This window comes from Drosophila sechellia, chromosome 2R (genome assembly GCF_004382195.2).
Source record: "Drosophila sechellia strain sech25 chromosome 2R, ASM438219v1, whole genome shotgun sequence".
NCBI lineage: Eukaryota > Metazoa > Arthropoda > Insecta > Diptera > Drosophilidae > Drosophila > Drosophila sechellia.
In genome coordinates this window covers 8,686,641-8,708,089 of record NC_045950.1, presented here as the reverse complement: position 1 = coordinate 8,708,089, position 21,449 = coordinate 8,686,641, and the positions used below count along the sequence as shown (strand labels likewise).

At 41.2% G+C, this 21,449-nt stretch overlaps 2 protein-coding genes across 3 annotated transcripts in view; both read right to left on the bottom strand.

The window, feature by feature from the left end:
• Positions 1-21,134, bottom strand: part of LOC6608864 (neogenin) — a 34,862-nt gene extending 13,728 nt beyond the window's left edge. For both annotated transcript variants that reach the window (XM_032714604.1, XM_032714605.1), the window contains exon 1: positions 20,345-21,134. In XM_032714604.1, coding sequence (XP_032570495.1) covers positions 20,345-20,444 — 100 coding nt within the window. In that variant the 5' untranslated portion in view covers positions 20,445-21,134. The remainder of the gene's footprint in view (positions 1-20,344) is intronic.
• Positions 3,874-4,442, bottom strand: LOC116800509. The gene is given in 3 exon segments (XM_032715913.1): positions 3,874-4,035; positions 4,097-4,277; positions 4,279-4,442. Coding segments are annotated over 3 exon segments (507 nt in total).
• Positions 21,135-21,449: the final 315 nt, after the last annotated feature.

Below are 21,449 nucleotides of genomic sequence, written 5' to 3'. Positions count from 1 at the left end.
CCAACCCCAATTTGTCCCCTTCCACCGCAGACTGTCTCTTTGGCGCTTTGTCATTGAGCTATTGCGGTTTGGCTGCTAATTTATGTGCTTGCAGTGAACCCATTCCATAATCCTCGAGAGCGTTACTCCTCCATTTGTAAATAAAACATAGCGTTCTCGGCCCTGGAGTAAAGTAGTTTCGTTCCCTTCGATGTTGTAAACATGCCGCACAGACAAAAGATTCCCACCTTCCCTTTTCTATTTTTTTTTTTTTGCCCCTGAAATTCTGCGCAAAACTACAGAGAAGAAAGGAACAGTCAGGAGATTTGCGCCTTTTGTCCTGGAAATGAAGTACTCAAATTACAACTAATATGTGTGTGTGTGTATGCCATAAAGCTGTCTGCAGCAATCCGATAATCATCTAAGGGCTTGCTCCACTTCATTTCGGAGCAACAAATTTTATTATGCAGAAGAGATTTCTTTTCCTTTCAGGCTTCGTTCTTTTTTTTTTTGCCTACATTGCGTGTGAAGCGCCGCCACAAAATAGGTTATGTAGATGGCTGGATATGGGGGGCATTACGAAATAAACTATTCCTTATTGTTCCTGCTCCTTGGCAGCAAAAGTGCCGCAGGCTGTGAAAGCCTCCTGCTCACAAAAGACTCGCTATGCAAACACACAAAAAACCAGTGACGATGACAGCAACTCTGTTGCAGGTTCCCAAGAATATATACCTTCTTCTGCAGCTAATTTGCTGCTGGCTATAATAATGCTTAAGCCAAGTAATAAACGCTGACTTTTTTCCCTGGGTTTTGGCAAGCAAAATCTTGGCTTGACTTTTGTTTACTTGTTGGAGGAGAATACAGGGAGCTATTCGTTCGCTCCATCTCGATTCATTCCTCAAGTTAATTAAAGTTTTATCAAGCCAAGAGGTAGGCACGCAGACTTCTGGAGGCATTTCCTGGAATGCAGTCATCGTCATCTTAGCTACGCCTCAAAAACTTCATGTTTTATTCAATTTCAACTGTTGCTTTTGTTGTTCTCGACTGTGTAACTAGCCACCAGTCGACGGTGAAGTACGAGTGGCATTTGCAAGATGGCTTTCAAATGCATTTCCCCTTAAATGCTGCTGGGAGTTGGCCCAAGTTATATCATCGTCATCATCATCTTCATCGTAATTATGGCCATCATGGAATTCAGGTTGTGTCATTCCAAGTTTACTCGTTACCGTCTTCGATTTCAATCAATGTGCAGCAGCTTATTGAGATCTTTCCACTTCTTTTCCTTCTCATTTTCCTTTCAGCGCGCGGCTTTTGTTTTCCCTAACCTGCGAGTTTTTCCAAAGCAGCGAGTGCAACAAAAGGAAATTCATTGAATGGAGTGTACAGAGTTAAGCCTTCAGCAGTTTATGACGCGTCAGATTCAATGAGTTCGTGCCTCAATGGATCCCTTCTTCTTCTTCCATGATGGCGATGATGATGTTGATGATAGCGTTGCAGCTGCTGTCGAGTGGAGAATATCAAGTTCACTCGACTCGCAGCTTAACTTAGCTTTCCACAGCCAAAAGCATAAGGTTTCCACGTTTTCAAAGAGTTCTTTCTCATATAAGTGGCAAACTTTAAGCTATATAAACCTGAAGTGCATAACTTTTTGTTTTTTTGGGAACTTATTACAGGTCAAAAGCATGTGCCGTTTAGTTTCATACCTGTAAAGAGAAGAGAACGAAATACAAACCAATTAGTAATTGATACACATACATAAAATTAATTGGAAATAAATGTAATATGGGCAGCATAACCTCGATTCCTGTATGTTAACGACTTCCCCCACCCAGCAGTTACATGGAATCGATAAACGGTGTTCGATTACATGCCCGATAAGATATGATATAGCATATATACAAAGTATGTGGCATATGAAGACCACACAGCACTCGGGTCGGTACAAAAGCTCCAAGTTGATAACTCTACTTTATCGATGTGTGTCAAAGAGCGCGGTCTGCCATTGGAAATTATAAATCAATTTCCAGGCTTTCAGCGCCGATCGACTCTGATAAGATTGCCGGCAAGGGAAAAGGTCGGATCAGGGGGCTTTAGCATAATAACGAAACGTGGCAGCCGCAAGGAAAGGGCAACTTAAGCGGCTTACCCCGAGGTTTGACCACGTCTCAAGTTGTCCCCACGAATGGCTGCCTTTCTGCTTCTATGTGTGATGTTTTAATTAAGGCAGCCGACGACGACTACGGCGACGGAGGCGACTGCCCGGTCGGAGCGTCGCCAGTTAGCAGGCACAACTATCGGTCAATAACTTGGCCCAGGCACGCGCCACATACAGTGGAGTCTCAGTGGACTAAACTTAAGATAACGTTTGCTAGAAGTATGATGGTTGTTTTAATCTATTTATTATTATGATTTGTATTTGGTAAGGCATATTTCACTTCATATATGGGAAATCACATTTTCTAATTAATTGAAAAAGCTTGTAGATATGTAACTTTATGAGATTTGACTAAAACGAAGTTCCACTGTACACCTTCGGAGGTCCGACTATGTGTGTGGTTTTTATTTAGGGCTGAGGCCAGAGTCAGCGCATAAAAGAGTTGCTTGATTGCTGGGCAAACGGAGCCGAAATTGAATTTTACTCGCCATCTAACTGAGCGAATGTTCAATTATTCGAGGACAAACGAGTTTTTTGCATGACCATCGCAAAAGGCCGGAAAGAAATGGGTAATCTTGGGAGCGGCTGCTTCGGTCTGCTCATCCATTCCATTTGCCTGGCACATTTAGTTGCAGCAATCAAATGGTTTTCGGGGCGGTGGCCACCTGGGAAATTTCCTCTGGCGCATACATACATATATCATTTCATTTGCCTTTAATTTGACACATGACGTGGGGGCATTTCGGGGCCTCGACTTCTTCCTGTTCCTGCCATTTGCAAAATGGCCGCCCTAACTGTTGTTGTCTAACAAAATGGCCGCCCTACGTCTTCCGCTCAACAGCCTGCACACAGAAAAAAAACCCATATACACACCCACCCAGAACCTAGAGTTCATTGGTTTCTCAGAGGCATTTTTCACTTGCTCTGGCAAATGACTTTGGCCACATGCTGGGTCCCGCTCCACCCCCACTGACTCCAACATTTTCTCGCATTTTACCACCGCCCGAGGAAAGTCGCTAAGCTGGTCTAAGTTGAGCGCTTTTCCGCTGCCGGCGTTGCCTTTTCTTTGTCCTTTGGCATCCAGCGACAGGGAGGACGTTCCTTGTTGCGCAGCAAAAACTTTTGCATTATGAAATTGTAAATGTTAGACAACAGACAATCTGAAAGAAACACTCATCAGCCAGGTGGCTGAAATGTCTTTCTGCTAACAAAAATCTCAGAATAAGTTAAGCCAAAAATTTACTTAACAAGTAGCACAAAAACAGAATTGCAGTCTCAGCGAAATTTAGTAATATACATTTCTAATGAAAATGGTAGGACATAATTCTTAATGAACAAGGTCAGACTTTTGATTCCAGTGTTACCAACTGTAATAATGAAACACACTTACCCAACCCCAAATTTGTTAACTTTTTAATGCTTGAAACTAGTACGTGTTCAACAGTGTAACTACGCACTTCGGTTGCCTCGAGCTGTCCGAACGTTTTAGAAAAATCGTTTGCAGTTTGCCAAGGAGAAAAACAAACTTTTTCACCCCTTAAAACGAATTTTCATCTATATAGATATATATTTGGTTTGTGGTGTGAGAAATTAAATTCTTATCTTTTGTTCAAAGTTTTCGCACAGCATTTGTTTTATCAACTTATGCTATTTTCATTGCTCGACTTAAGTCTATTTCTCCCTAGCTGAAGACAAACAAATAAATGAAGCTTTTATTGAACCTTTAATTTTTATTTAACTTAATTCTTCTTTTCCACATTAACGTCAAAATACGTATTAAGGACCGCTCTCCACACATCGTCGGTGGCCAATTTAATACTAAACATGTAGTTTCCCGTTGGAAGGGGAATTTTCGCGAACATTTGATCGGTCAAGACAAAGTCCTTTACAAGTATATCATGCTATAAAAAATATAAAGGAATTGCCTTGCTAATAAAGGATAATAGTATTTCAGTATATAATATATAGTGCACTTACGTTATAAGGACAAGAATGATTGAAATTACTATAGGGCTTCACAGCGGTGTAGAAGTAATGAAAAATGTTCATAGGATTGGGATGTTTCATATAGTGACAGAAATCAACCCTGACATTGAATAGAAACGGATGGTATCCCGAAAACTTCTTATAGACACCAAAGTTCTGCGATTATACCACGACCCAAAACATTGAGCTTACAAACGGAGAATTCTGCAAACGATTTGTCCAATACTTCACACTTGACATTTGTATGTCGGGTAATACTTTCTCCGCGGATCTCTAAACTCAATATTATAGTGCAAAACACTCTGATTATTGTAAACCTCATGGCAGAAAGAGTTCCGACTAAATATTTTAAATTACTATTTGCCCATTTTGCGTATCAATAAAATTTGAATGAATTCATGTTACAGAATTTTCTAATTTGATTCTGATTGAAAAGTAATTTTTGTAATTTGAGTTATCAATGATTGAAATCTCTTCGTGCTCACCCCAAGTGTTTTTTAAACAGCTTAATAAACTTTTTTGGCTTCACATTTTAGCCAGTTTATGATTTCTGTGCGAGGAGTAAGATTATATGGGATATTTATATTCAATACATTGGATTCTCTGTATTGAATTGAAAAATTAAAAAATATTCCCCCATATAGGTTGTCTAACTCAATCTATCAACATTTGAAATACGTGTATCAAATTGGCTTTATTACGAAATGTTTGGATTTTGCTATTCATCCCGATCTAGATATATTGTTTCAGTTCCAAAGGGGAAAAATCAGTTACCCAATCGCGACAGGGTGATTCACTGATGGGATGGCCGGGCGCTGGATTAAAATGCATTTTCCGAGACTCGTAATGATCCGGGCCCTATGCCAATTTTCCGTTTGAAGGGTAGTTTTCCTTTGGGCACGTGTGTCACAGTAGTTTGTGTAAATATCCCTTTATTTTATATATATATATTTTTTTTGCCTTTTTTTCCATTTCAAGTCTGCTCTATGAACTTATGCATCGCTGCGCTTTGACAAACCATAATCCCCTGGCAGTAAAAATATGGATTTCATTTCATTTCCCATATTTTATGGGCTCACAGCGAAATGAGAACAACGATGGAAATGAGAATGAGAAATAGTTCGCCCCAGTGCTAATGGCCAGTTGTTAAACTTTCAAATTGATCCATGGATTTCACAGTCGGATGCGGCGCACACATTTTCCTGCCCCTCCTTTGAAGTTGATGTTGTTCTTGAATGCATAAAAAAAAAAGAAAGGCAGGGCCGCTCCCCGAGTATCGGGTATAAATCGTGGTGTCAAAGAGCGCCGGAGAATATAAATTTATGATTTATCGAAAGCATATGCGCTACCTCCTACAGGAAGTACGCACAAACCAGCGAGACTTTGTAGCGGCGGCTAGTTTTTCCTCAATTATTATTAGCATTTTACAATCACTTGGGCATGTTTCGAATGGGCTCTTTAGTGGCACATCGAAGATGCCACGCCCCCAAGAAAGTCGAGGAAAACACCGACAGATGTCCCAGCGAACAGATGCCCATTCCTTGGGGATCTGCCTACGAATCAACTTCACTTTGTCCACATCAAGTGACAAGGATTTCACATACAAAGTTTGCCTCAAGAACCAAAGATGTGTGTGTATGTATATATTTCCGAAATTGAATCAAAACTAAGCGGAAGTTGGCAGCTGTCGGAAGCGTTCTCCAAAAATATCCAGAAAATTCAGAAATTATGTGCAGGTTAAGTGCCGCCGACAGATTTTGACACATTGCGGCGAAATGCATATGCCAGATTGTGTCAAGTCATCGCGCTGCTGCTTTGATTAAAGCCAAAATGTGCAATGTGAAAGTGGTCTCGATTGAGTTGGCCAAGTTGGCTGTGTTGCAAGCGAACACTTCTTTAATTAACATATGCTGTGACGTCCTGTTGTTGTTTGTCTTTTCCAAACAGCTGCTGCGGTCTGCAACTTTTCCCAGGCAGTTTTTGTTGTTTCGGTTACCGTTTATGCTGTCGGTGGTTGTCTAACAAATTAATTTCATATTACCACCGCCCGCTTATATAGGCACAGCAGCGGCCGAAATAATAGCTACGTTTTTGAAATTTTTGTGCCTTTTATTTATGAAATACAGTAGATTTTAAAATTCACTTCACAAAAGAGTAGTAAATGATTTCGCTAATATTTATAAATTTATTTTGATAACTGATTTAAGTTATTTAAATAAACACCTCATATACAACAATATAATTGATCTTTCATTTATTTGTATATATTCCATTGACCTCGGCTGTGCGTGAACATAAACTCTGGCATTGCAGTTCATTTGCCACTCGGGTTACATGTGTGCGGGATGGCCGATTGGATGGATCCCATCCTGTGCTATCCCATCGTATCCCAAACCTATCCCTCCGTTGGCAGCAGTTCCAATTGAAATTAATGTTTTATGGTTTCTGCAGCGACCGCACACACACACACACACAACGCAATGAATACGACAGCTGGACATTGGAGAAAGGGGAGTAATTTCCACAGTTTTCTGCCTTCTGGTATTTCCACTCGCTTTTCCTAATGCCAATTTGCCATGGAGAGTTTCCTGTGAGTGACAAAAGAAAATGCCAATCCTTGGGCCCGACTTTCTTTCCCCCTTTTTACGGACTTCTTCTTAGTTCTTTCGGGCTGTCGCCGCGTCTTTGTTTCGCTTTTGGCCATGGCAAATTGGACATTCTTCTTCAAATTTCCTGTTTATGCTCCATAAAATCCATCGAAGCGTTTAATATTGGCAACTTACATTCGATGGAAATAAAGGAAGCGGCAGGAACAACGCGCCAAGTACGTGGTCTGGGATTCAAATTGTTTTGTTGAGGCATCCACGAAGTATGTACGTATGTATACTGTATGTAAAATAGGTAGCTGGCGTCTGGCATTGAATTTATTTTCCACTGTCTGAGTCAGTAGATATAGCTGTTTGGCCATATCCAACTTATCTGCCGTAATTTAAGTGAAATGTGAGCGATTTGAAAGCATTTCAATTTATCTTATGCCATAGTTGACAGCTCTAATTTGAAGCGACATTTCCCTAATTTTCAGACAACAGGTAGACATCAATAACACGAACAACTATCAGTCAGAAATGCGAGCTAATTGGTAGGGAATAAATATTTCAGCAACCTTGACAAAAATGACGTTTTGTGAATTATATATCCAGCTAAAATGTTTTTCTCTTCAAAAAATAGGTTCACCTGTAGCTTGCGAATAATAATTTGAACTGAAAAGCCTGTCAGGCAAAAGAGAGAGTTGAGTTACCATCATAATCAAAGCTATTTTATTTTTTTTGCATATCAGTGCAAGTGGGTTTGGTTTGCGGGGATTATGCAACTCGTCTGGGGCAGCTGGAAAATGCAGTTGCATTTTTGGGTTGCAGTTGCAGTGGCATTTTGAAGTTGCATCCCACGCACGACTTGGACGACTGCCGCCTGCGCACATTTAGTCTGTTAATTGAATTTTTCGCCTAACGACATGAGCTTCATAAATAAGCGTGTACAATAATAATAATAATACAAATAATAATATTAATACCAACAGCACAATTCTAGCTTGCCTAAAAATGAAACGGGTTTCCTTTCGATTTGATCAAATTTATGTCAATTTCAGCAAGTGTTAATTGCACTTGACGTCAATTTATGTGTCGCATAATTTTATCGGGGATAATGACAGCCAACCGCAATAACAAGTGCATACTTAGTGGGGCATAATGGTGCAAAAAAAGAATGCTCTTTAAAGTTTAGCTAACCGAAATTCAAATTTAAATTGGCAAATGCAAATGCAAATGAAGGGGCGCCAAGTTGGGCGGAATATTTCACAATAACTGGGAATTACATTTTGTTGATTTATATTTGATGAAACCCGAATTCGAAATAAGTATCTGTCAACCGTTTGGTTATTTATCGTTCGATTGAAAAATAGTATTCTTCATGATTTTGATTGGATTTTGTGTTTTCATTTTATTGTTCCATTTTATTGGCATATAGACATGGAAAGAATTCACTCGAAAGCCATAAAAACTTGAAATAAGAATATTAAAATTGCTCCATTTGAAACTTACGAGTGAGAAAATGCTGTTTGCCCATTTATCATGATAATTTTCTCATTATCAAATTTATTTTCGTTGCTTTGTGCACTCACCTGCAAACGAGAATGGAGAATGAAGAAATCCAATTAATGAATAATGAGTTCTGTAGTTTTTCAAATAAAAAGCAAAACTTTTAAGCAGCCCATAATTCAAAACGAGTGCGTTCACACCTCCGAGCAGACACACACTTTGGCTAACTTCATTTTAAGGGCACAAAAGTTGAATAAATAATTCCTGTACGCCCCCCTTTATATTTTGTTTGGCCCAAACACCCACACACAAAAAAGAAAGGGGAGTTTTTGATAAGACAGAGCCAGATATTTGTGCGCTCCAGTTGGCAACAAATTATGGAAAATGAAAAATGCCATCAAAGCAGCGTAAATCATCTGACTTTGACATGCATTATTATTTACGACCAGGGTCGCCCTTAAAACAAAAGAAAGGGGAAAAACCAAACCTACGGACTGGTTAAGTACAAATCGAGGCCATAAAGGTGTATAAAACATTTCAGATAAGTGCGATTGTTTGTTCAAATGACAGCGTTTAAATCACATTTAACTGCCTAAATGTTGTGTGGCCCTTCTGCTGCATTTAAATAAATATGTACAGCATATTTCCCCAATACGCATAGTGCGCCCATTATGAATCATCAGCATCACAAAAAGATGAGCAGGAAAAGCGGCAGGAACAGGAGCTGGAAAAACCGAAAGCACTTGCCATTTGACTTCTGTCCCCGGTTTCCCGTTTCTGAATTTTATGGCATTTTATTTTAGCTCAACTTCAGACCCATGGAAAACCCCAGGCCCTCTGCCACTTCTCCCGATGTCTCGGCGTTTGGCCCCGTCAAAACAACATTTCTGCGTTGGGCAACCGCAGAGAGTCAAACAACCAACAGATCCAGCGACAACGAATGCACTCAGAGAAATTATCCATAAATAGTGCTGAACATATGGTTTTATGGTATTTCTATGCGATAGAAATGATACATACACATAATAAACCATCAAATTATGTTTGGAGGCACAGCTATTCATTGAGTTCATGTTGTAAAGTTAAAACACACATTTATTTTCCTTTTTTATTGAAAAAATTAGTATTATTAAAGCAATCAAACAGAGAAAAGTATCATTAGTCTTGTAAGATTAAAAACAATTTTTCATGAAGCCAACATTTAGGTAATCTGCCGTTTAACTGCATCTACATAGACTGATAAACATAAAAATATTTCGTATTATATTAGTACCATATTATTTCCGATCCGTATTAGAAAAGTGTTGATTTCAAACCAATAATACTTTTAACAGGGTAATATATTATTTAAAATTAGTTGATTTGGTTTATTTCCATTTTGAAAACGCCAGAAATATGTTTCTTGTGCACGAAATACACTATGGGATATATATAATAAAGTGAAGCTGTTGAGAGTCGCGTTAGATGACGATGACGATGCTCACAGCTTGTGCCGAGGGTTGGGGATCTGAACGCGGGGCAGGGGATGAGATGTGTGCCAGAAGAGTGCCACAGAATCAGGGTGCGGGAGGATGGACGGACGGATGGATGGATGGACGGATGGCGGGAATGCCCTGTGTGGCAAGCGTCTGTTGCAAAATCGAAAAAACATTGTGCGTTAAGAGGGATGCTCTCTGGCGGACTGGGCCAACACACTACCAACTACCAACAGCTGAGAACGTGCCGTGGTGGTGAGGAAGGAGGCGGTGGTGCTGTTGGATGGTGGGTGGAACTGAGAACTGTAGGTGAGGGTGGGGGGTAGGAAAAATCGATAAATGCCTCGAACATATGAATTATGTGTCTGTGCGCAACCCAACCGCCAATCCTTCTCCGATTTCCCACTCCGAGATTCAGCTGCGGTTCTTCATCGGGTTAAGTTCAAGTGGCAGCTCATTGCACTCCGGCCAGAGATACATTTTACAATTTCGCATTTAATTCTCCAGAGCCATTCGCCCGGATTGGGCTTTATGGCCTGGCAGCAATTGGCGCCCACACACGCATTTGCTATTGCTGTTGTAGTTGCTCTTGCAAAACTGGACAACAGTATCTGGCGCCCTGCCCACGATGGTATGGAGCTGCACTGACCGCATTAGATAGGAAAACCCCTCTGGGTCTGTTGCCTGGTCGCCACCACTCCTGCACTCCTCCATTCACCCATCCTGTCCAATGAATGTTTTTGGCAACTCATATGCAAATATGTTGCGAATGGCCGGGGGAAACTGGTAACTGGACACTGGGAACAGGTCGAGTGCTGCTGGGTAAATCAATGAATGTGTTTGGACAAGTGGCAGCCTTTGTATCTCACTGAAACCCTTACGCCCTTCACCCTTCACAACCCTGGGCATTAATCCGTAAGATACGAGTGCTTATACATTTAGCAAGAGCAGTTTAAACTTTATTTTCAATTCATAGCTGGACATAGAGATGGTCATAGTTTGGTGACAGGAAGTGACCAAAGAATCATATATCATATGAATAATTTTATGAATACACCTTTGAGTATTTTTGCATCTGATTTGCTAAGGATAAGACTCAAGACTACATTATATTATCTCTACAATTTCGACAGATTTCGAACACTATTACCAAACACTTTTCAACTTTTAAGATGATGCAATGTAGGGTAATTTATTCATCTAATAACTCAGTTAATTGAAGTGATGCTGCCCGTCATCACTGGTCATAATTTTCGTACTTCCATTTTGCAACCGCATACGGTACGATTTATGCTGTAAACAAACCCCAAGACTTAATTAATATTGATTAATCCAAAGCTGGGGGGGAAATCGTTATCTCGTTTATAACTTAGGCGGCGGAGAACAGTTGAACTTATAACCCAAAGCTGCTGGAGTTTGCTGGCCACGAAAGCAATTTGGCCCCAACAACTGGTAACTTTCATATTTAGAAAGCGTTTCTGGGATGCATTGCATATCCAATTGGTAAACGCTGATACGATTGTCTGGTTGCTCTGGCTGGTTGAAAAAAAAAAATAATAACCGAAAACCGAAATAAAAACAAGAAAAGCACTGAACAATAAATTTTTCATGCTCAACACAAACGCACCATGTACGTACACATATTTATTTATGACAGCACGCAGGTCGCAGCCACGACTCCAAGTTCGAATCGGAATTGACCCCCGAAAAGTTATCTATAGATCGCCGACGTCTGCGGTTTTCCCCCCGCCATTTTCCTACATATATGTACGAGCTGATAAATGGAAATGGGAAATCTAGCGCAACGTCGCGTCGTCCCAGTCGATTTCAATTTCGATTCCAAGCCAAGCCGATCCGATCCGATTCCAAGTTCCAAGTTGGTGATAAGGCAATCAATAAGGCAAACATACGGCTCGAGGTTTATTGAACCCCCCTGCGGACAAACAGGGGGAAACCTCCGTGGTATCAGCTGGGCCAAGTGCAATTAAGACGGTTTTCGTTTATTTCCATTCGATTGCAGTTTTGTTTATTTCTTGCTTAATGGTGATTTATGTTGCGGTTCATTGAGTTTCGGCAGAGGCTCGCCTTTCGAAAGGGCTCAGTAAATTGCCAGTGGAATATCTCAAATAAGTTTGTTTAGGAATCAGTTACAAACATATTTAGATATGATAATGCCGTAAATATTTGCGGGCGAATCAGAGAAGTCAGAACCCCAAGTTAGTTACCTGAATGTGGGGAGATGCACACACACACGCACTCACATGCGACTGGGTGTCAAGGAAAATATTTGAAAGACAATATTTACCCACGACTAATGCCACAGATTCGGGTTGGGGGGTAAAGATTTGGACAAAAATATTTGTGCGTGTCAACAAACCACGATGATGATGGTGCTCCTCTCCGCGACTCGCCTCTAAATTGATATTCATTCCACGTTCGCCGGAGCGTGACCGATCCCGATCTCTATATAAATGATTTGATTGACATCAATAATTGCATGTACATATAAATACATCCATACATACATTTCCATGCATTTGGCAGCTGATGATAGTCAGTTGGCTACCGAAAAACTAAATGGGAAATAGTCGTCGAATCCGTATCAATTTGCATATGTCTCTAGTGACAACGACGGTGTTTGCATGAAAAATAAACAGAGCTCTGCTGATTGACTTTCAATCCCCTTCCCATACGCAAAGCATAATTAAACGCATTTGATGTGGTTGCTCTGCCTAGAGAATACCATATAGTTAAAAGGGTGTAGAATATTATTCTACCCATTGAATGAAAATATAGTTACTACTCAATTTCTTAATATTTAAATTGGTCAAGGCTTCATAAGTAGCCTGTTGGAGGTGTTTCTGCACTTTTTGACTTTGGTAGTTCCAACTTTTGTTATCCCTTTGTACGAGGTATTAAGAAATCGTTACTACGAAAGCCCTGCGGAACACTTTTTCCAATTCCTTCGTCTGGTTTCTGGCTATTCTCTTTCGGATCTCGTCTCATCAATCACGTTTTGGCAGCTCCACATGCTTTCCATCCAGCTCAGCCCGTACGTACATACATATGTACGTTTGTACTTCCCTCTCTATTCCTGTCTACGTGACTTCCGTCACTTGGCTTGCCCATTTGTCCCGCGAGCTTCCAAGTTCCTATTCCATCGCTTCACTTCCCTACCCGACGATACCATGTTTCTCAACCTCTGTGCTCTGCGGGAATGGGGGCTTCTCCAGCTTCTTCTTGCATTTATCTACTTGGCTGTTGTCATGTCAAACACTCGGCACAAAAGTTCAAGTGCGGGTCCTAACCAGCCGCTTTGGCCGCCCTTTCTCTTCACTTCTGCCGCCAATTTCACGCTTGTCAGTTTGGCGAAAAAGTTTTGCCTCTTTATTTTTTTAACCTTACCTGGCGCCAACAGCCCACAACGCCATGGAGTGTGAAACATCAGTAGAGTGTCGCAGGCAACACAAAAGCTCATTTGTTCGGCGAAAGTAAAATCGGCTTAGAGGCCAAACACTATGCAGCGGTGAGTGAGTGGGTTAAGTTCCAAGAACTTTATGGAACCACTCCGTAGTGGCTCTGTGCACAGACAACTTAATTAGATAAATGCTCGGCGCTGTCAGTTTTCTAATTTTCTAGTTGTAAAGTGATCCGAACGCCCACATACTTCACTATGACTATAGTCAACATTATCGTCATTATCTCCATCATCGTTGTGGAGAATACTGAAGGGGCCTCTTCCTCCTCCTCCTCCTCCTCCTCCTCCTACTTCCCCTTCCTCATCTCGTCAGCTGACATAATTTTATGCTCGACATTCAATTAGGAGTAGGTGTAGGTGCCATCATCCTCAGCCAAACTACGGAACTCTGGCAAATGCAAATTGTGAGCAGACAAAAGCAATTTGTGTCATTGCCAGCAGCCATATATAACACAATTGCGGTCAGAATAATAGCATCAAGACATGTAACTTCTTGAAAGTGACAACAATTTGGTATCTAATTGTGACACTTTGGTGGTAAGTATAAATTACGATAAAAGTATGGGTACTTTAAGCATTAAATAGAATAAAATAAATCATTTTGAGTATAATATATTTTGCAAATATAATAATATGCTGGTTAATTAGGAAATACTATGTTAAAACTAAGATACATTTATTTAATTTTATTATCATTAGTAATATTTATTTGGACGCAACTGTTTTATGTGTAGAAAGGGACCGAATCGCACGAGCGAGACAGAGCGAGAGAACTTGTATTTTACCACCTCATTACAAGATTTACATATTTGCATCCGCCATTGTCTGAGGCCCCGAGAACAAAAGCCAAGCACAGACAATGGCTTCATCTCAGCTCAAGGATATTTTCGCACTCAGAAAACTAGACCTAAATTTAGAAAACCGCTGGGAAGCGGTGTTGGAAAACATGTCTTCCTGCCACAACTTTCGCGAGTCAAGTGTTTGCCACTTCTGAAGCTAAATCTTAAAAGCCACGGATAACAACTGTGTATCTGCTGCATTTGCTGTTTTTGGGTATTAGGCTCCACTCGGTCGTCAAGTGTTCCTACATAAAGTCGCTTACCTAATGGCCACAGAACTGAAACCATCGCCGCTTGGGTGCATTTCACAGGATTTAATGGGCAGATGTGCACCGCCATCCGCATCCATTGACAGCTCAATCCAATCCATGCCGCAGAATGTGGAAACGGAAAATGTGCGGCGGATAATTGCCATTAATCAGCCGAGTCCACACATGGACATGGCACGTCATAAGCCGCACAGCACACTACATCTAAACCAGCGTTTGCCATTCGGTTCAAAGAACAAAAAAGTCCGGTCTTGGGGTTCAACATCTGGATGGGAATGGAGGAGGGAGGACGGGATGCGAGCGGTAGGGATTGGGCCTGGGCATGGGCATGGCCATCTATGATATATGCAGCACTTAGTACCTACTTAAGTTGCGCGAACGCGGACAAGGCTTCAGATAAGATCACACACAGCTGGCAAGAGCAGCGGCAAAAGCGGATTGTGGCTTAATGCCACCACAGTGGGGCAAAAACTTAAGCTGGCAACTATATTTTTTAGTGCATGCATATAAATTCATTCATTTCAAACGTTTGCAATTCAAAAGTGCTCTATATACACTTAATCCAACCAACAAGGCAATCTACGTAGTGACGAATCGCACTCAAATGATTTCATGTTGTTACCTCTGAAATTGCTCACAAAATATTCAAATATGTTAAAAAATAAATGGCAACAACAAATAACTTGCTAATAAATAGCAAAAAGTACTCAAAGTTTCCAAGAATATTACTTGAGTGACGAATAAAGTGCGAAATGGTGAACTCATGAAATAAACAGTTGCTGGTAATATTTCGGACAAATGACACACCTAGTATATCCCCAATGTTTTAGGAATCTCCGGATCGGGTAATCCCACCCACTGTACCACTCTCCTCCACCAAAACTGAAACTGCAACCACACGACTTCGACAACGACGTCGACTACTGTGGCTGTGGCAGACTCGTACTCGTAAGTGGTATAAAGTACGTGCATTTCGTAGATAATAATAAAATAATAGCAACGGCTGCTCATTCAGCTGGAGTCGAGAGCGAGAGCTGGCTGGTCGTCTTGGCGCTTGGATCGCAACCGAACCTAACCGAACCGAACGGATCGAATTGATTCGAATCCGATTGGATACCATTGGATCGGAACAAAACGAAGCTGGTGACTTGGTCTTGTGGCTGTTGTAACAAATTACTTTTGGCTGGGCCCGTCCACTTCCCCGCTTCGCTGCTTCCCTGATCTTTGGTGATCTTGCCCAGACAATGTCGTCGCCATTGTAACTGCTCGTTTTTCATGTTCCATTTTTCTGCGGCAATTGCAGTCAATAGATTAGCTCTCCAGATAATTGCACAGCGAAAATCGAGTTGCTTTAAATATAATAAAAAAGCTAAGAAAAGGTTAGATCTTTAATTGCTGTTAGCTTTTGTTACTTTTCCAATGGGTAGTTTCAAAGAACTACTACTAAGTTCTGATGACTTGGAGTCAACCAACGAGGAATTAAGCTCTTTAAAAATAACTTTCATGCGAGACCCAATCAGTAAACTTATTTTTCCAAGTGAAAAGCAGCCAGACAAAGGGGATGGGGGAGGGGGTGAGCCGCAGATGGGGCAGGCGCTTTTCCGTCGCCAATCAAGCGATCGATCTACTTTGAGGCAGCCATGGCCACAGTTTATCGCCGACCGGCGACTGCATTTTGTTGACCGATAAGTCCGAAGGGGGTTAAGCACGAGGAGCAGCGAGAGTGGGCAGTAGGGGGTTAAGCACGAGGCGAAGACGGTGGTGGAGGTGGCTCGTGGTCGTCAGTCAAGTAAGTTCCAAAGCCAAGACCAACTTCATTTGCTTGCCAACCAAAGCGAGCGACTTTTTCAATTAATGTAGCCCATGGGCACGCGAAACCTGAAACCAGAAAATGCAAAAAAAAAAAAAGCATAAAAAAGAAATGCGAGCCCAAAGAAGCGAAGATGCAAAAGGGGGGCTGGTGGAAAAACAATGCAAAAACTTTGTTTACTTTGCCAGCCTGTCTTATCGCTCGCTCCACTGGCCACAAAATAATTACCGAAGCCAGTTCCAAGCTCCCCACCTCAAGTGAAGAAAATCATCCGGTAGAATTGAGTTCTTTTGGCCAGGGCGTGGCGGCCAGCCCATATCACAAATCTCGGGAGCCTAGAGAGCTAGAGAGTACCCATGGTACCCCATGGCCAGCACTTTGGCACTTCGGCTAAATGACTGCATTTAAAAAAACTGTTGCCGACTTCCGTTTCGGCCGTTTCACTCCTTTGGCATCTGCTCGAGGTGATTAAGTGCGATTCGAGGCGTGGAGGCAGATAATTTCTGATATTTTATAGCCCCGCTGGTGTGTATGGAGTCGGGAATGCTAAATGGGCAAATGGAGGAGCTCCGTGTGTCCAACCCACCAACCAACCAGAGGTGTGAGATTTGCCGTTCAGGCCAGGCCAGGCTTGTTTTAACGGCACTTTAAGCCACTCAGCCGAACAAGTTAAGTACGGAAAGATCGCCTTTTTCTCAAGTGAGCTGAATGGCATTTCTTCGCTGGAATCTCTAGCCGTGTCCTTCGCTGTAATGCATTGGCCCCACCTACGGATCACCCACGCAGTCCTATGCAAATAGGCCCTAATCCTTGAGGTAACGCCCCCGCAAAAAGTACAGTGTGCTAAATGTAAAGCGAGATTGTTGCCCAGATGCTTTTATGGTCAGAATGATTTCCTGTAACTGCAGACAGATCTCTTCTCTTTCTTGCAGATTCTTCAACGAATCTCCCTTCCTTACTTTAGGTTGGTCAAAATCTGGATTTTGTGGTTGCGTGCATTGAACCTTTCGAACATTTCGGGTTGCAGAATCAGTCTCGGCTTGTTGTTGTTGTTGTTCTTGTTTTGGTGTTTGTGGCGGGTTCAAGTGAATTATTCATGTTGTCATGTCGAATCGGCGGAGGACGGGTTGGTCCGAATTCGAAGCTGCAAACGAAATTGCATTCTGCCAACGCAGCAGAAGTTACACAGATAAAAAAAGTGCAGTTCGTTTTTATCAGCAACTTTATTAACTTATTTCCTTTTTTTAATACCAATGAGGTATTATTATTTCTCATTTTGTAACATTTGATTTGTTTAGTTTGGAAAATTGTGTATTAAACTTTTTTCCCGGTGTCAAAATTCTGCTGACTTTTGGATAGCTTTGTTTTTCAGTTTATTTGGTGTCGAATACGGTTCCTCCTGCTGTTTTCCATAAAAATTCCCGCAACATGAGTTTCCCCAAGTATATGCAACATCTACAAGCTGTTTTTTTTTTTGCCTCCGCTTGCAAGGAAACAAATAGAACAGAACATTTTTAATTAAATGACAAGACCAACTTTTGTTAAACCACACTGCATTGGCAAAAGTTTATGTGCCGGAACAGAAGTTGTCATTGTTGGCAGATGAAAAGCCTGGCACAATGCAAATCTCTTGAGAAAGAAACCGAAGAAGACATTTCGCTTCGACCATCAATAAGTGCCACAGAAGTGAGATATTTCCGAGTCCTTCAAGCGGCTCTTAGTCATGCATATATGTATGTACATTGAACATACATCTATATAGAGTACGCATCTTAAGAACCCACAACCTTCGAAAGACGAACAATTTCCGGCGCTTTGTCAACACTTCAGAGTGACGTCCGCGTTTTAAACACCATTGAGAAGGGACTTTGTATCGGGTCGTAATTAGTCTGCATTCAACGGAGAAGAAGTGACCTCATTCGAGACCTCTAAACACTCTCTCCCCGACCGAATGCGCCATTCTTTCTTCTTTTTTCCCATTGCGACACACAGTCCCGGGGCTATAACCACCATATGGAAATGTTTATTTTGACAAGCGCACCCTCGAAACGAGCGGAAAAAATGTGTCCAGGAATATGAAAAGGGGTGCGAAATTAGAATAACATGTCACTCATATATTGTATCACGTAATGCGGCTAAATGTGCTCCTGGCCACGGGTAAAAGCCAGCGAACGCCAGGGTGAGGCGACTCGCCCAGGACAACACCAAACAATTGCCACAATTCCCAGGCTAAAGAGCGAGGAAATATGACCAGGAAAGTGAAAACACAGAGCGCCACAAATAAGCACGAAAATGGGAACAGGAGCTCGCACGTGAGTTTTTGGTACACGGTATAGGTAGTTTCCTTCCATAAAATCAACTAGCTTGTATAGCAAGATAGAAAAAAAACACCAGGGTGTCTTAATTCCACATATATAGATATAAAGATCAAAATAAATTATTAAAATGCTTTTTTATAATTTAATTTTAATTTAACTTTCACAGAAGTATCTTACATTGTCTTACTTTTATAGTATCTCATCAACCTTAATTGATCCGTTATTATAGGGTACTAAATGGTCTAGAAGCCACGTGAGTCCATTGTTGTCACACAATTCTTTTCAGCTAGTTACACCCATGTAAGTAAAGTTGTTTTTTTTTAATTACATACCCACCACATAAAGCTTGAAGTTATGTGAGGGAATGCTTTTAATTAAATCTGGCATTAAGTCCTGCGACTTATGACATGCCATGACCTAAAAATTTGTTCAAAGATTTTTCATTCCATTTGCATATGACATGCCCCGACAATTTTTTACGACCAGACTTTTTTTGGGGTCATTTTTCGGGCTGCCTTGGAGCTGGCATTGATAAATTTCGCAGCTGATAAGGCGGCTCCCCGTTTTTCCAGGACACTTTTCACTTTTAGGGGTGGCTTTTCCTTCTCGTTTCGAAGGGGCGCAGAGACAAGATTCAGCGCAGGACATTTAATTTGTTTGCATTATTTGCGCTTTTTGCGGGGATTTCCATTATCCCTTCCCTCATTTCCCGCGATTGTTTATTTCTCGAGCCGAAAATTGAAATATGATAAGCCTTTAAGCCACCCCAGGCATAGTTTTAAAACCAAATCAATCAGTTGGTGTATTGTGCAGCTGCCCACCGATCTTGGGTAATCTTCTTCTGGCACCCTAAACTCGACCTGAAACTATGGCTGATCCCTAAACCTAATTGCATTTTTGCCTGCACTGGTTCTACCTGCGCTTACCTGATCCCCTAAGATCACTTGTTCCCTGGGTTTGAGCTAATGATAATGACTCTTACGGCTACCATTTTGTTAGGTTCTATTTCTTCGATTTCAGAATACGTTTTCACAGGAAATCGTGTTTGTTTTGGCTCAAATAATCGCAAACAAGTGCGCTGGTTTTCAATTCATGTTGTGCAGTGTTTAGTTTATCTCTCTTCAAGCGAAACTCATTAGTAATGTTCAAGTTTTGAAGCACTATCGGTTTCGCAACTATCCCATTTCGAGTTCTTATCTGCAGGTGATATGATGGGAAGCAATTACGGTGAATTACCCCAGGTGATTGGCACATGTGTCTGGAATAGGGCATGGTTTTCGAAAGTCCCTCAATTTTACGAGTGCCAAAAGAGCGCGACTTGCGAAATATGACAGCTTATCGGATCAGTTCGCCGTTGACATCACCTTTCGCACATGACGATTTTTTTGTGGTCCCAATGCCTGCTTTCTGGCACGTCGACCAGACATCCAGTCGCCAAAACTGTACTTGCAATCATATTTGTTAAAATACAGATATCGAACTTTATGGCCCCGAATACACAACATAGATAGGGAATTGTACAAAGAGTAAAGTACAGATAGTGACATGAAATATGGTATGATGAGTGGAGTGACAAACCTTGTAGATTTTTGGGTCTTAAGTTTATTTATATGTACATTTGTACCATTTAATCGTAATATTTATTGAGTGGTTATAAACTCATCTAATCTACCGAATTTGTACAACTTTTTAGATTATTTCCTTCTGTCAGAAGGCAAATAAGCCCCAGCCCAAGAATTATAGTTCAATCACATATTCATAGTTGTATATATTTTATAATCTTTCTGTAAAAGCAATTAAGATTGCATTTCATGGGACTTTTGTTTGGAATTATAGATTGACCACCTGCACAACGAAAGATAGAAACTATCAACACTTTTATAAAGCCCTCTTGCGCCACTATTGTGCAAAATATTTATCATTTTAGATCGAAATGCTCACCTTGACTTGCCAAACTGTTTCCAATCAGCTGGAATATGAGACAACCGCTGAGCAGCCAGTTCCACAAAGTCCTGCTGCTTCTGTTTGTTGTGATGGCCATTTTCTGTTTGCTTTTCGCTGATTTGACTGGAAACCGTCGTTTGCGATCGGAGGTAATTCGAATGGCTCAGGTTTATTTGGATTTTGCGATTTGTTTACAACATTTTGGCTCTTGATACTCGCCAATCGCCTTTTGCGCTTCCTATTCGTATCCTTTGCACCCACACACACACACTCGCGCGTTGGTACACGACGCAACACTCACACGCGACTTTTGCTCACTCCACTTTTGTTGTGTATTCTTCGGCGATTATTGCTTTCGATTCTCTTGTTTTACGCTATTCGCATCAATCGTTTACGCGTTTTTCTTTTGCCGGCATTCACCGCCTAGTGTTGTTGTTTCAGGTCTCGTTGTTGCTGTTGTTGCACGCCTGCAAGCGAGGCATTTTTTACAACAACAACAGAAAATACTATCAACAAATTGCGCACACACACACTCGAGTAAGTAACGTCGTCTCGCTCTAACCTTCGGCAGGCATCAGGACTTGCAGCTGCAGTTCTATTTAAATCACATTTTCATCGGGTTTATGTATTATTTGAGTGCCTTTTTGATTTATTTTCGATTTTGGCTGCACTTATTGTAATTTTCCACCCATTTGTGATGGATTTTACTATTGGCAAAACGCGTTTTCTCGTCACTAACGTGTATACATGCGCGCAACGACCTCGACGACCGAAAAAAAATCCGAAACTGTCAAAAAAATCCCTGGCTGCGCGGGTGATGCGAAAACACATCCGCTATCGATACTTATCGATTGTCATACTACTATCGATGACGATTAAATTACTTTCGCAGCATTCATATATGTATTCTTGCATATTATAAATTCATTATCATTTTACAAATGGTTTTCCATAAGTAACGTAGGAAATAGTGCTCAGTCTTCGTCCTAACTGAATCATAATATATTTTGATGACTGACATCGAACTTAAAAAGCAATCGATACTGGAGTGCACACCACCAAAAACGCGTTAGGGTCAGTTAAGCAATTTATACCAAATGGC